Source organism: Ranitomeya imitator, chromosome 4, assembly GCF_032444005.1.
Source record: "Ranitomeya imitator isolate aRanImi1 chromosome 4, aRanImi1.pri, whole genome shotgun sequence".
Classification (NCBI taxonomy): domain Eukaryota; kingdom Metazoa; phylum Chordata; class Amphibia; order Anura; family Dendrobatidae; genus Ranitomeya; species Ranitomeya imitator.
The window spans coordinates 364,504,736-364,520,257 of NC_091285.1; the positions used below are offsets into that span (position 1 = coordinate 364,504,736).

At 40.1% G+C, this 15,522-nt stretch overlaps 1 protein-coding gene across 4 annotated transcripts in view; it reads right to left on the minus strand.

The window, feature by feature from the left end:
* Positions 1–15,522, minus strand: part of MAGI2 (membrane associated guanylate kinase, WW and PDZ domain containing 2) — a 1,646,639-nt gene that overhangs the window by 129,341 nt on the left and 1,501,776 nt on the right. For all 4 annotated transcript variants that reach the window (XM_069765141.1, XM_069765140.1, XM_069765143.1 and 1 more), the window contains 3 exons: positions 8,457–8,613; positions 3,284–3,524; positions 1,506–1,649 (listed from right to left, as the gene is read on the minus strand). In XM_069765141.1, the coding sequence (XP_069621242.1) occupies positions 1,506–1,649; positions 3,284–3,524; positions 8,457–8,613 (542 nt within the window). The remainder of the gene's footprint in view (positions 1–1,505; positions 1,650–3,283; positions 3,525–8,456; positions 8,614–15,522) is intronic.

Below are 15,522 nucleotides of genomic sequence, written 5' to 3' on the forward strand. Positions count from 1 at the left end.
GTGAGTAGATTTTTCACTATTTTTCAACCTTTAATTCATACATTAAGAATATCAAAAGAACATTATGAAATGACATTGAGCTTTCCTTCATATTTCCTTTTCCAGGTAATCTTTTCTGCATTATAGTACAGGACTGTTAGTAATACTCTACATTTTCTATGAAAATAAAATCATAAAATAATTTAGAAGTGTGCTTAGCAATTAGGCTTGAATATGGAAATAAAAGCAATCTAGACAAAATTACTTTTTTTTTTCCCTGTGACCTGATGGAGCAGGAAATTATGCCACAAAGCACTGCTGTGTTAATCGGCCATGCTTAACCTATTTATTCTTCCTGCTTGATTACTACAGTTTTTACTCAACAGTGTTCTCATTTACCATTTATTCCCCATGCTACCGTACAAACAACCAAGCTCGCATCAAAAGGTTATAAACTGTTCAAGCACACAAAATAATAAAACTATGAAACAGGCCTGTGAATTCTATGTAAAAGCATAAAATAAATGAAAGTGGAAGACCTTTGCATACAATAGAATAATTACAGACTCCATTCTGAAAACCCTTATATGCTACTAAAAAAAATGTATTTTCAAATTGTGCTGGTAAAAAATGAATACGTTCACAGATTCCATATATATGCAACCCATAAAATGGATTTTTCCAAGATAGACACTGACATCATATCACCAGGTTGTCCTATTGCGGTGGTCTGACAGTTATTCCCCATCAATTGCTTGCACGCCAGGAACACCTGTGCCATTTTGTCTGCTGAGCTTTTTTTTCAGGCCTAAAGGTCAGCCCCTTACAGTCACTGAGCCCAGTTCATCATTTTCAGTTTTTCAGATACCTTTCCTTTTTGACTTGGGGTTTTTGCTGATGTTTTTAAGGCAAACTCATAAAAATGGCAAATGCAATTTATGAATCTTGCTTAAAACCCCAAAAGGTCTTTTTTTAATGCCTTTAATCTTTTTTTTTTTTTGCTCAAAAAGTTGCATGTTTTGCAAACTGCCATACCGAAAATCACACCAGGGAAGACTAGAGTGAAATTGCACCAAATTGTGATACTTTTTTTTTTAAAAGTCACATTTCATGAGTCTGTCTAACATCTGGAAAAACCACATTGATGAAAAAAATCAGAAAATGAACTAAATTTTAAAGGACAATTTCATACATTTTTCACAAATCAAAGTAACTAATTGAGAGGTTTCCAAGCCAAAAAACTGGCGGTAATGCATTGATAAATTGGGCCAAGTCTTAGTATACAAGTAAGTAGAGTAATGCTGATGGGAGCGGCATAACTCTTTCCACATGCTACCACTTTGTTCTCGTGTGACATGCTATTATTTTATGTATTGGGTCAACCAATGTAATGTCAAAGTTTGAAGTCTCTAACTGAACGTGTGACCTATTACTAATTTGGTACTAAATTAAAGAACATATAAAATCTGTAAAAATGTTTCTTCTGAACTGATTCATGCCATGAGAAAAGATTGGATAGAACTTACCCTCATCCTCCCATTTCGTATTGCAGGACCATCCTCCGCAAGCCTTAACACGTACAAGTCCATCTTGTATTCTCTCCCGCCACGTATGCTAAATCCAAAACCTTTAGCTCCCTTTTCCATCTCTACTGTAAAGTAGTCATAATCCTAAAAAGAAATGGAAAGTTTATTAATGTTTGCTGTTGATAAAAGCTTCAGAGATTGCTCAGCATGAAATAATTCTACTCTGGTTAACCACATGTGCTATATTTAGCAAAAAAAATTACTTTTATCCTGTAATCTATATATATAATTGTCTAAGGGTTTTTCCGTCTGTCTGTCTGTCTGTCTGTCCTGGAAATCCCGGCTCTCTGATTGGTCGAGGCCGCCAGGCCTCGACCAATCAGAGACCGGCACAGCATCGACGTAGAAATCCCGCGTCTCTGATTGCGGCCTCGACCAATCAGCAACGGGCACAGCGACGATGATGTCATAAAGGACGTAGACATCCCACGTCTCTGATTGGTCGAGGCCGCCAGGCAATGGGCACAGCGACGATGATGTCATAATGGTTGCCATGGCGACGATGATGTCATAAAGGTTGCCTCGACCAATCAGCGACGGGCACAGTCTGCCGCGAATTCTGGAATCATCATTGTCCATATACTACGGGGACATGCATATTCTAGAATACCCGATGCGTTAGAATCGGGCCACAATCTAGTATTTCCATAAAGGCAGTAAAAAATAGAGGGTGATGTCCTTTACTTTCACAGAGTAGGAAAGGTGAGAATAGAATAGTTCTTTAGGTCTTTTCATAGGCCAGGCTCAGCAAATAAAAGGTATAATTTAAAAATATAACAGGAATGACCAAGTCCTCATCAGCTGCTTCCCACTTCTCTCTAATTATTTGTTACAAAATTTAAAAAAGGGGATAACTTAATGACTACTGGGGATCTGACCGCTGGGATAGCTACTAATCCAAAGAACTAGGGCTCTGAAGAGTCACGTGTGTATGAAGCGATGGTCGATCAACCAAACTGATGCTCCATTTATTCTGGAGGTAGCTGAATGCTGCGCTTGGCTGGTCTTTAGTACTCCCATAAGACAGAATGGAGCGTTAGAGCGCATGATTGACCAGCGTTCAATGCACACTCTGAAGAGCCCTGCTCCTTGCGATCAGTAGGGGTCAGAGAAGTTGGATGGCCAGTGATTAAGAAGCTATCTGCTATCTAATGAACAGGGGATAACTTCCCAACTCAAGAAAACTTATTTAATTTTTAACCTAATGTTTGAATGGTCTTGTTAAGCGAAAATGTAAAACTTTATAATTAATGTATGGAACTTTAAATAAAGAAATCTGATTTTGGATAATGTCTTTTTGAAATTTGCTAGCCCGTACATTTGTCAGCACCGTCATCATTGCTGTATACGGGATTCTAATGCAGAGATTGGAGATTAAGTTTAAAGGGTTCAAATCCTGGACTTGAGTATAAGTGAAGCTTTTAATCATAGCCACTTTCCCACTGGTGCTTTTTTTGTTGGACTAGCTGTCATGTACATCTCTTGATGTGGAAATTTCTGCACACCAATGACCACAAGTCATGATGCAAAAAAAAAGTGAAGATACGCATTTCGCCAACGTTTATCAATACTTTTCCCTTATTATTTATATGTTGTAAACTTTTTTCCCTTTTTCCTAAACACACACACACATACACACACTAAAGATAGTCTTTATATAAAAAATATAAAACAAACAGTGCTTTCAAAAATAAAGGTGGAACAATAAAAATCCCAACCTGGAATTGCCGATAGTCAGGGAGTGGGTATTGCCTAGTGTCAGGAGAATGTTGCCGATACTCTATTAGAGGTGGCTGCCTGTAGTCCATAGGAGGAGGTTGCTGGTAATCAACTACTGGTGGATGTCGGTAATCTACCGGAGGCTGCCTGTAGTCTGTTGATGGCTGTCGGTAGTCTGTATAAGGTGGCTGCCTTATGTCTGGTTTTACATCCTGTCTGGCTTTTACTTCCGACCTGTAGCTAAATAAAGACAAAATATTAGTCAATCATATTCTACATAATAACTGTACAATAAAGCTAAGATTACAATTCTGTTGTACTGATTTGTAGCAACAAAAAAAATGGAAATGGTTATTCTCTTGTTATGAAATTGGTATAGTTACACAGGCAGAAAGTAAGCAAGTTTGCAACTGACTTGCTTTTTCTATCTGCTGTGGTTCTCCTTCTCTGAGAAGTCTTACATTGCTTACAGCTTGCTGCTAGGAGGATCAACCACCAGAACCTGGCGAGTATACACAGTAGCCATATTCCAAGCCAAGATCTCAGTCAGCTCTTTCCAGCTGAATAATTTCTAGTGAGCAGTTAGCTGCTCACCTTGTTCTCACTGTCAGATTCTGATCCAGAGCTGCCATTATCAGTCCTGCAAAATCACAAACTCCAGCCTGTACTCCTCAACGGTTTTCAGATAATTTCTCCTAAACACTGCTTACTTGAGCAAGTGGCTTATTCAAAGGCACTGCTATCGCTATATTCAAATACAGTAATAAAAATGTAGACTTCAGAACAAGCCACTGCCAGACTAGATGTCTCCGTGGCATGATAGTAGGATGAAGCTACTGAACCACACATTTAGAATAACTCTCTAAATAACAACAGATCTAAGCATAAAAGGTTGCTGAATTTTCCTATATTGAAATTCTAATATTTGGTAGAATATTTTGTTACCCTCAATGCCATATCCATATGTATATGAAGACATTAATGAATATTTTTTTATTTTCAAACATCTTTCCCTATTTACATAGGCATTTTAGTTTTGGAATGTCCTGCTGTCTCGCAATGTATATTGTCATGCTTTTTTATGTTAGACTAGCTGAAGAGCCCGGCGTTGCCTGGGTATAGTAAATATCTGTGGTTAGTTATAGCACCTCACTTGTCTTATTTTCCCATCACGCCTCTCATTTTCCCAATCACATCTTTCATTTTCCCCCTCACACCTCTCATTTTCTCCCTCACTCCTCTCATTCCCCCCTAACACTTGTCATTTCGACCTCACATCTGTCATTTTCCGATCACTCCACTATTTTTCCTCACTCCTCTCATTTTGCACTCACACCTTTTCATTTTCACCTCACACCTCCCATTTTCACCTCATCACCTCAGTATATACATGTTTGTCATCTCCCTTATATACAGTTAGGTCCATATATATTTGGACAGAGACAACATTTTTCTAATTTTGGTTATAGACATTACCACAATAAATTTTAAACAAAACAATTCAGATGCAGTTGAAGTTCAGACGTTCAGCTTTCATTTGAGGGTATCCACATTAAAATTGGATGAAGGGTTTAGGAGTATCAGCTCCTTAACACGTGCCATCCTGTTTTTAAAGGGACCAAAAGTAATTGGACAATTGACTCCAAGGCTATTTCATGGACACGTGTGGGCAATCCCTTCGTTATTTCATTCTCAATTAAGCAGATAAAAGGTTTGGAGTTGATTTGAGGTGTGATGCTTGCATTTGGAAGGTTTTGCTGTGAAGTAAACATGAGGTCAAAGGAGCTCTCCATGCAGGTGAAACAAGCCATCCTTAAGCTGCGAAAACAGAAAAAACCCATCCGAGAATTTGCTACAATATTAGGAATGGCAAAATCTACAGTTTGATACATACTGAGAAAGAAAGAAAGCACTGGGGAACTCATCAATGCAAAAAGACCTGGGCGCCCACGGAAGGCAACAGTGGTGGATGATCACAGAATAATCTCCATGGTGAAGAGAAACCCCTTCACAACAGCCAACCAAGTGAACAACACTCTCCAGGGGGTCAGCGTATCAATATCCAAATCTACCATAAAGAGAAGACTGCATGAAAGTAAATACAGAGGGTTCACTGAACGGTGCAAGCCACTCATAAGCATCAAGAATAAAAAGGCTAGACTGGACTTTGCTAATAAACATCTAAGAAAGCCAGCACAGTCCTGGAAGAACATTCTTTGGACAGATGAAACCAAGATCAACCTCTACCAGAATGATGGAAAGAGAAAAGTATGGTGAAGGCGTGGTACAGCTCATGATCCAAAGCATACCACATCATCTGTAACACACGGTGGAGGCAGTGTGATGGCTTGGGCATGCATGGCTGCCGGTGGCACTGGGTCACTAGTGTTTATTGATGGCGTGACACAGGACAGAAGCAGCCGAATGAATTCTGAGGTATTCAGAGACATACTGTGTGCTCAGATCCAGCCAAATGCAGCCAAACTGATTGGTCGTCGTTTCATACTACAGATGGACAATGACCCAAAACATAAAGCCAAAGCAACCCAGGAGTTTATTAAAGCAAAGAAGTGCAATATTCTTGATTGGCCAAGTCAGTCACCTGATCTCCACCCAATTGAGCATGCATTTCACTTGTTAAAGACTAAACTTCAGACAGAAAGGCCCACAAACAAACAGCAACTGAAAACCACCGCAGTGAAGGCCTGGCAGAGCATCAAAAATGAGGAAACACAGCGTCTGGTGATGTCCTTGTGTTCAAGATTTCAGGCAGTCATTGCCAACAAAGGGTTTTCAACCAAGTACTAGAAATATACATTTTACTTAAAATTATTGAATCTGTCCAATTACTTTTGGTCCCTTTAAAAACAGGGTGGCACATGTTAAGGAGCTGAAACTCCTAAACCCTTCATTCAATTTTAATGTGGATACCCTCAAATGAAAACTGAAAGTCTGAACTTCAACTGCATCTGAATTGTTTTGTTTAAAATTCATTTGTGGTGATGTCTATAACCAAAATTAGAAAAATGTTGTCTCTGTCCAAATATATATGGACCTAACTGTATAGTATACATCTGTATGTCATCTCCTGTATATAGTATATACCTGTATGTCATCTCCCCTGTATATAGTATATACCTGCTGTGTGTCATCTCCCCTATATATAGTATATACCTGAATGTCATCTCCTTCTATATATAGTATATACCTGTATGTCATCTCCTCCTGTATATAGTATATACCTGTGTGTCATCTCCTCTGTATATAGTATATATCTGTGTGTCATCTCCTCCTGTATATAGTATATACCTGCATGTCATCTTCTATATATAGCATATACCTGTATGTCATTTCCTCCTGTATATAGTATATACCTGTATGTCATCTGTTCCTGTATATAGTATATACCTGTATGTCATCTCCTCCTCTATATAGTATATACCTGTGTGTCATCTCTCCTGTATATAGTATATATCTGTGTGTCATCTCCCCTGTATATAGTATATACCTGTGTGTCATCTCCTCCTGTATTAGACCTCGTTCACACGTTATTTGCTCAGTATTTTTACCTCAGTATTTGTAAGCTAAATTGGCAGCCTGATAAATCCCCAGCCAACAGGAAGCCCTCCCCCTGGCAGTATATATTAGCTCACACATACACATAATAGACAGGTCATGTGACTGACAGCTGCCGTATTTCCTATATGGTACACTTGTTGTAGTTTGTCTGCTTATTAATCAGATTTTTATTTTTGAAGGATAATACCAGACTTGTGTGTGTTTTAGGGCAAGTTTCGTTTGTCAAGTTGTGTGTGTTGAGTTGTGTGTGGCGACATGCATGTAGCGACTTTTGTGAGATGAGTTTTGTTTGGCGACATGCGTGTAGCAACTTTTTGTGTGTTGAGTTGCATGTGACAGGTTAGTGTAGCAAGTTGTGTGCAGCAAGTTTTGCGCATGGCGAGTTTTGCGCGTGGCGAGTTTTATGTGTGGTGCCTTTTGAGTATGTGCAAGTTTTGTGTGAGGCAACTTTTGCATGTGTTGCAACTTTTGTGCATGTGGCAATTTTTCCGCGTGTGCAAGTTTTGCGTGTGACGAGTTTTCCATGAGGTGAGTTTTGCACTTGTGGCGAGTTTTGCAAGAGCCTAGTTTTTGCATGTGGCGAGTTCTGCGCGTGGCGAGTTTTGAGCGGCGACTTTTGTGTTTCGACTTTTATGTGGCGAGGTTGGTGTATGTGTGGTGAAATGTGTGCTGAGGGTGGTATATGTGTTCAAGCACGTGGTAGTGTGTGGCGCATTTCGTGTGTGTGTTCATATCCCCGTGTGTGGTGAGTATCCCATGTCGGGGCCCCACCTTAGCAACTGTATAGTATATACTCTTTGGCGCCATCGCTCTCATTCTTTAAGTCCCCCTTGTTCACATCTGGCAGCTGTCAATTTGCCTCCTACACTTTTCCTTTCATTTTTTCCTATTATGTAGATAGGGGCAAAATTGTTTGGTGAATTGGAATGCGCGGGGTTAAAATTTCACCTCACAACATAGCCTATGACGCTCTCGGGGTCCAGACGTGTGACTGTGCAAAATTTTGTGGCGGTAGCTGCGACGCCTCCAACACTTTTCCTTTAACTTTTTCCCCATTATGTAGATAGGGGCAAAATTGTTTGGTGAATTGGAAAGCACGGGGTTAAAATTTCACCTCACAACATAGCCTATGACGCTCTCAGGGTCCAGACGTGTGACTGTGCAAAATTTTGTGGCTGTAGCTGCGACGCCTCCAACACTTTTCCTTTCACTTTTTTCCCCATTATGTAGATAGGGGCAAAATTGTTTGGTGAATTGGAACGCGCGGGGTTAAAATTTCACCTCACAACATAGCCTATGACGCTCTCAGGGTCCAGACGTGTGACTGTGCAAAATTTTGTGGCTGTAGCTGCGACTGTGCAGATGCCAATCCCGGACATACACACACACATACACACACACATACACATTCAGCTTTATATATTAGATGATAGATTAAAGGAAGCAAAAGTAAATAAAAAAATCAAAACTTGATTTACAGAAAACAAAAGCAACATTTCCTTTGATCTAACTATCTAAATTTTAATATAAATTACTAAATAGGAAAGCAAAGATGCAAACATTACTGCAGTATATCAGTTCATTATCTTGTACCTGCTTTCATGGCCTTGTAACTGTAGTGGCTGTGGAGGTAGCGACTGCGCTACTGGACTATGTTGAGCTACTGGACTCTGCTGCGCCATTGGGCTATGCTGCTGCGCCATTGGACTCTGCTTTTCTGAACTTGGTGCAGAGGCCGGACTGTTCAGTTCTGTGAAACCAATAAAATAGTTCAGTAAAAGTCTATTCACCCTAGTGGTGTACCAGCATTTTTTTTTCATAACATTTCAAAAATGTACAAAATATTTAAAGCTGTATCATCTACAACTGATGTCAAATGAAAAAAAAAACAAACCTTTTTTCAGTTTCCTGTAATTTTGAATACTTCAGTTACAATTCCATCTTTCTATCTCTAAATTGCAGTGACGCCTATACATTATATCCTCAGACACATCGTTCCAATTATTCTGCTGAATTGTATTGACAGTTTCCATGGTTAATTTGACAAAAGCTATCCTACTGTACCTCCTCTTCTATTTTACAAATAAAAGCTTTACAATCTTTTTTTTTTTAATTATACCCAGCACCTGTTCTTACCAAATTATTTGTGCAACATACATTAAGCTAATAAAAACAAGTGCTTAAAGAGTACCATTTACTAGACACACTGTAATAGTGTCTGCAGAGAGGAATAAAACTTGACTCTTCATTGAAGTGACATTAAAAAAAAGAAAGTTAACTCCTTGATTTCCAGGTTTAAGTGGGTGTCACTAGACAGTTTTCACTGAGGGCGTGAACTTCTTTCTCCCTTTATGATGCTGACCAATCAAGTAGGCAACAACACTCAAAGGAAAAAAAGAACACGTCCCCACCATAGCTTGGAGCAAGTTTCTCAGTGTGTGAGATGTAGAATGACAGACAGCAGGATATACTGGTCTAACCACATGCATCTGTCAGTGTGGGGACACTAGCAGTGTCACCGAGTTTAGCTGTGTCACATTTCAAAGTCTTGTATAGGCTCTCCTGATTACTGTGTGTGTCCGTAATCACACATTTGTCTGCTGTGCTGAGGCATAGTGTAATAGCTCTGCGGTGCGATCAGGGCTCTCATTACATCTCACACAAAAGTAACCTGTCTGTCCTAAATACTTGGCTGAGAAGAAATAAGAACCTGCTCTGTTCTCACTGCAAAGCAAGTACAAGTTGAGCACAACAGATATTAATGTGATGCTGACATCTTAAGCTCTCACGTCTGGACAGTGTTGGGGAGGGTCAGTACAGCCGCGGTTACATTGCTGAACTGCCCCTCTCCCAACAGGGATCTTATCTGTGTTTTCTAATTATACAGGAGGTTAGACCATGAGATCAGAGCGGTTTGTCATTTACGTCTCACATACTGAGAAATCGGCTATGTGCACACGTTGCAGAATTGCCGCGGAAATTTCCGCGGCAATTCTCCAACTCTCTGCCGCGGGAAATACACATGCAGAATTGGCATGCATATTCCCGCTAAACACTAGTGTTTTGCAAGTGTAATTAGCTTGCAGAATGCTAGTGTTTTACAAGCGATCTGTAGCATCTCTTGGAAAACGGATAGTGTTTGACAAGTGTGGCCAACTTTTTACTATTGATGCTGCCTATGCAGCATCAATAATAAGAAGACAGAATGTTAAAAATAATTTAAAAAATAAAAAATCGTGATATTCTCACCTTCTGGCATCCCCTGCAGCCTTCCCACTCCTCGCAATGCTCCCGGCAACTTTCGTTCCCAGTAATGCCTCGCGGCAATGACCCCAGCGAGACCGCTACATCATCACAGGTCATTGCCGCGAGGCATTACTGGGAACGGGAGCATCGCGAGGAGCGGGAAGGCTGTGGGGACCGCCAGAAGGTGAGAATATCACGATTTTTTATTTTAATTCTTTTTTTTTTAAACAGGTATATGGTTCCCAGGGCCTGGAGGAGAGCCTCCTCTCCTCTACCCTGGGTACCAACCGCACATGATTCGCTTACTTCCCGCATGGTGGGCATAGCCCCATGCAGGAAGTAAGCAGATCAATGCATTAATATGTGTGCGGAATCCCCACGATCCTGCACAAAGAATGAACATGCTGCGTTTTTTTCCGGAGTGCGATTCCGCCGCAGGAAAAAACGCAGCATGTGCACAAAAAATGCGGAATGCATTAAAAATGATGGGGTGCCAATGTAAGCTTTTTTTAGCATTTTTTCGGCGGAAAACGGCCCTATACAAGCTTTATCTGTGTGCATATTTAATAATATGCAACCACCCCCTTCAACAATTTATAGGTGTGTAAGTGATCATTTCATCAGTATTTTGCACCTGTTCTGCTTCCACCGTTATCATGGAGGCCTGCAGCATCCTGTAGTGCATTACTCTGTCTTTTTTCAGCTATGTTTATAGAATTTTATGTCCTATTGTTTTGTTCATAATTTTAGTGTAGGGATTCACAAAACAATGAGAACCCTTAACGTGGATTGCGAGTTTTCATATTTTGTACAAAATGTCAACCAATACCTAATACATATTATATATCTTATTTATCTAATGGCACTTTTTTTTTCTTTCTTGCTAGAATTTTTTTTATGAAAAGTAGAGGAAAAAAGAGTATGGACATATAACCCTCTAAAAATAGTTTTATTTATATTCATTAAAACAACACCATTACCTGTGTAATGTGAACAAAAAATAATATACAAATAACAAGGCAAGAAGGATCACCATATTGTTTTAATGTCAGCAGGAGTCCTTCATCTTCACTAGTGATGAGCGAGTATACTCGTTGCTCGGGTTTTCCCGAGCATGCTCTGGTGACCTCTGAGTATTTGTTAGTGTTCAGAGATTTCATTTTCATCGCCTCAGCTGAATGATTTACAGCTACTACCCAGCCTGAGTCCATGTGGGGGTTGCCTGGTTGCTAGGGAATCCCCACATGTATTCAAGCTGGCTAATAGCTGTCAATTATTCAGCTGAGGCAATGAAAACTAAATATCCGAACACTAACAAATACTCGGAGGTCACCCGAGCGTGCTTGGGAAAACCCGAGCAACGAGTATACTCGCTCATCACTAATCTTCACCAATACAGCTAAACATTAATATTCTTAAAATTCCCTATTCTTTGCCTGAACCGATACTGCCTATCACAGAGGTTGGCACCCTAGTATAGGCAGATTGGCTCCCCTGCTCGTCGTCGTATAGGCAGATTGTCTTCCCCGCTAGTCGTCGGCTGTCCTTCACTCCCCTAATTATGCCCTGATAACGTGAGCTAAAACAGAGAAAAAGTTACTAAGCTAATTCAGAGATCTTTCTAACAACTGTGGTCTCATCTTAGCCTGTGACTGCTCATCATGTACCTGCAGCTATTCTCTTTATCATCCATATATCAATCCTCCTGATGAACTGAATGTATGGAAAAACGTGATGAGGCAGTTTCCACAGCCAATGCTAAGTCTTTTTTATTACTTTATTGTTAGAAAGATCTCTGTATTAGCTTTGCTCATGCAGGGTGTAAACAGGAGCTCACGCACCTTCGTCTTGTGGGCACATTTACCTGGCGCGGGATTACCTGTTTACTTCCTGGATTAAGTGGTATTATGAATAAGAACCAGGAATGGATGAAAAGATATAACAATGTCACATAGTCCTCCACCTTTTCATGTCTGTGCATAAGGCTGATTTTTCACATGTGAAATAAATTATTTGCATATCTAAAGGAGTGTGCGGTGTATCTCTATTTGCATGATGGGGCAATGTCATTCAAGGAGAAGAATTACATCCCCCCCAGTGAAAACGATCTGATAACACCGACTTGGATGTAAAGGGAATCTGTCAATAGATTTTTGCCATGTAATCTGAAAGCAACATGATGTAGAGAAGAGACTCCGATTCCAACAATGTGTCAATTACTTGGCTGCATTTTGCTGTTACAATACAAATTAGTGTTTTATCAGCAGGAAATTATCACTACAGGACAAACTGCCCTCTTGCCTGGTAGTCCAAACAATACTCCATCACTGATTACCAGCTCTCTGTAACTATACAATGTACATAGAAATCTGTGGTGTGGGCAGAGTTATACACAGCTCAGCTCTGCGGGCAGAGTTATACACAGCTCAGCTCTGCTAGATCTGCAGCAGAGAAAACTGTGATTGTATCATAACTGCTGCACCCAGTAAACTAAGTGGCATTGCTGGAATCATGGTCTCCTGAGGGTGTCAGATTATACAGCAAAGGCCTGCTGACAGATTCCCTTTAAAGACAATCAACTCATTAGGTGGCAAATATTTTGAATGCCAACCGCTTTGCAACAGAGGCAATTTAAAAAAGCAAAACAAAAATTGTTTTACTTTGCACTGCAGCCCTTATTACATGATGTGTCCAATTGAAAATGAAAAATTTGGTGACAGGTCATCTAACTGTTTTATAACCTGTTTATTAGTGATGAGCGAGCGTGCTCGGATAACGTCTAATCTGAGAATGCTCGGGTGTTATTCGAGTATCTTCAGCATGCTCGAATAATATGTTCGAGTCCCTGCGGCTGCATGATTTACGGCTGTTAGACTACAGCAACACATGCGGGGATTTCCTAACAAACAGGTAACACCTGCATGTGTTGCTGCTGTCTAACAGCCGTGAATCATGCAGCCGCAGGGACACAAACATATTACCAGAGCACGCCAGAGATACTCGGATAACACCCGAGCATGAACGCTCGCTCATCACTACTGTATTATATGCCAAGTGTCATAAATATTTCTAATTGGTAAATAGGCGAACTTTCCTGACAGCTTGTCTTTCTAGAGAATATTTTTATTAACTTCCTATAGCAAGACTCTATGTAAAGTCTTGTCTAAAGTCCACTTTAAGGGAGGATATTAGCGAAGGAAATGAGGATGTCGAGTCCATATGGGTCGAAATTCATGGAGGGAAAAATGGTAACAAAATTCTCATTGGGGTCTGTTACAAACCCCCAAATATAACAGAAACCATGGAAAGTATACTTCTAAAGCAGATAGATGAAGCTGCAACCCATAATGAGGTCCTGGTTATGGGGGACTTTAACTACCCGGATATTAACTGGGAAACAGAAACCTGTGAAACCCATAAAGGCAACAGGTTTCTGCTAATAACCAAGAAAAATTATCTTTCACAATTGGTGCAGAATCCAACCAGAGGAGCAGCACTTTTAGACCTAATACTATCTAATAGACCTGACAGAATAACAAATCTGCAGGTGGTTGGGCATCTAGGAAATAGCGACCACAATATTGTGCAGTTTCACCTGTCTTTCACTAGGGGGACTTGTCAGGGAGTCACAAAAACACTGAACTTTAGGAAGGCAAAGTTTGACCAGCTTAGAGATGCCCTTAATCTGGTAGACTGGGACAATATCCTCAGAAATAAGAATACAGATAATAAATGGGAAATGTTTAAGAACATCCTAAATAGGCACTGTAAGCGGTTTATACCTTGTGGGAATAAAAGGACTAGAAATAGGAAAAACCCAATGTGGCTAAACAAAGAAGTAAGACAGGCAATTAACAGTAAAAAGAAAGCATTTGCACTATTAAAGCAGGATGGCACCATTGAAGCTCTAAAAAACTATAGGGAGAAAAATACTTTATCTAAAAAATTAATTAAAGCTGCCAAAAAGGAAACAGAGAAGCACATTGCTAAGGAGAGTAAAACTAATCCCAAACTGTTCTTCAACTATATCAATAGTAAAAGAATAAAAACTGAAAATGTAGGCCCCTTAAAAAATAGTGAGGAAAGAATGGTTGTAGATGACGAGGAAAAAGCTAACATATTAAACACCTTCTTCTCCACGGTATTCACGGTGGAAAATGAAATGCTAGGTGAAATCCCAAGAAACAATGAAAACCCTATATTAAGGGTCACCAATCTAACCCAAGAAGAGGTGCGAAACCGGCTAAATAAGATTAAAATAGATAAATCTCCAGGTCCGGATGGCATACACCCACGAGTACTAAGAGAACTAAGTAACGTAATAGATAAACCATTATTTCTTATTTTTAGGGACTCTATAGCGACAGGGTCTGTTCCGCAGGACTGGCGCATAGCAAATGTGGTGCCAATATTCAAAAAGGGCTCTAAAAGTGAACCTGGAAATTATAGGCCAGTAAGTCTAACCTCTATTGTTGGTAAAATATTTGAAGGGTTTCTGAGGGATGTTATTCTGGATTATCTCAATGAGAATAACTGTTTAACTCCATATCAGCATGGGTTTATGAGAAATCGCTCCTGTCAAACCAATCTAATCAGTTTTTATGAAGAGGTAAGCTATAGGCTGGACCACGGTGAGTCATTGGACGTGGTATATCTCGATTTTTCCAAAGCGTTTGATACCGTGCCGCACAAGAGGTTGGTACACAAAATGAGAATGCTTGGTCTGGGGGAAATTGTGTGTAAATGGGTTAGTAACTGGCTTAGTGATAGAAAGCAGAGGGTGGTTATAAATGGTATAGTCTCTAACTGGGTCGCTGTGACCAGTGGGGTACCGCAGGGGTCAGTATTGGGACCTGTTCTCTTCAACATATTCATTAATGATCTGGTAGAAGGTTTACACAGTAAAATATCGATATTTGCAGATGATACAAAACTATGTAAAGTAGTTAATACAAGAGAAGATAGTATTCTGCTACAGATGGATCTGGATAAGTTGGAAACTTGGGCTGAAAGGTGGCAGATGAGGTTTAACAATGATAAATGTAAGGTTATACACATGGGAAGAAGGAATCAATGTCACCATTACACACTGAATGGGAAACCACTGGGTAAATCTGACAGGGAGAAGGACTTGGGGATCCTAGTTAATGATAAACTTACCTGGAGCAGCCAGTGCCAGGCAGCAGCTGCCAAGGCAAACAGGATCATGGGGTGCATTAAAAGAGGTCTGGATACACATGATGAGAGCATTATACTGCCTCTGTACAAATCCCTAGTTAGACCGCACATGGCGTACTGTGTCCAGTTTTGGGCACCGGTGCTCAGGAAGGATATAATGGAACTAGAGAGAGTACAAAGGAGGGTGTCATGTCTCACGACTTGAGAAATCATTTAATATTTGCATTGCTTGTGT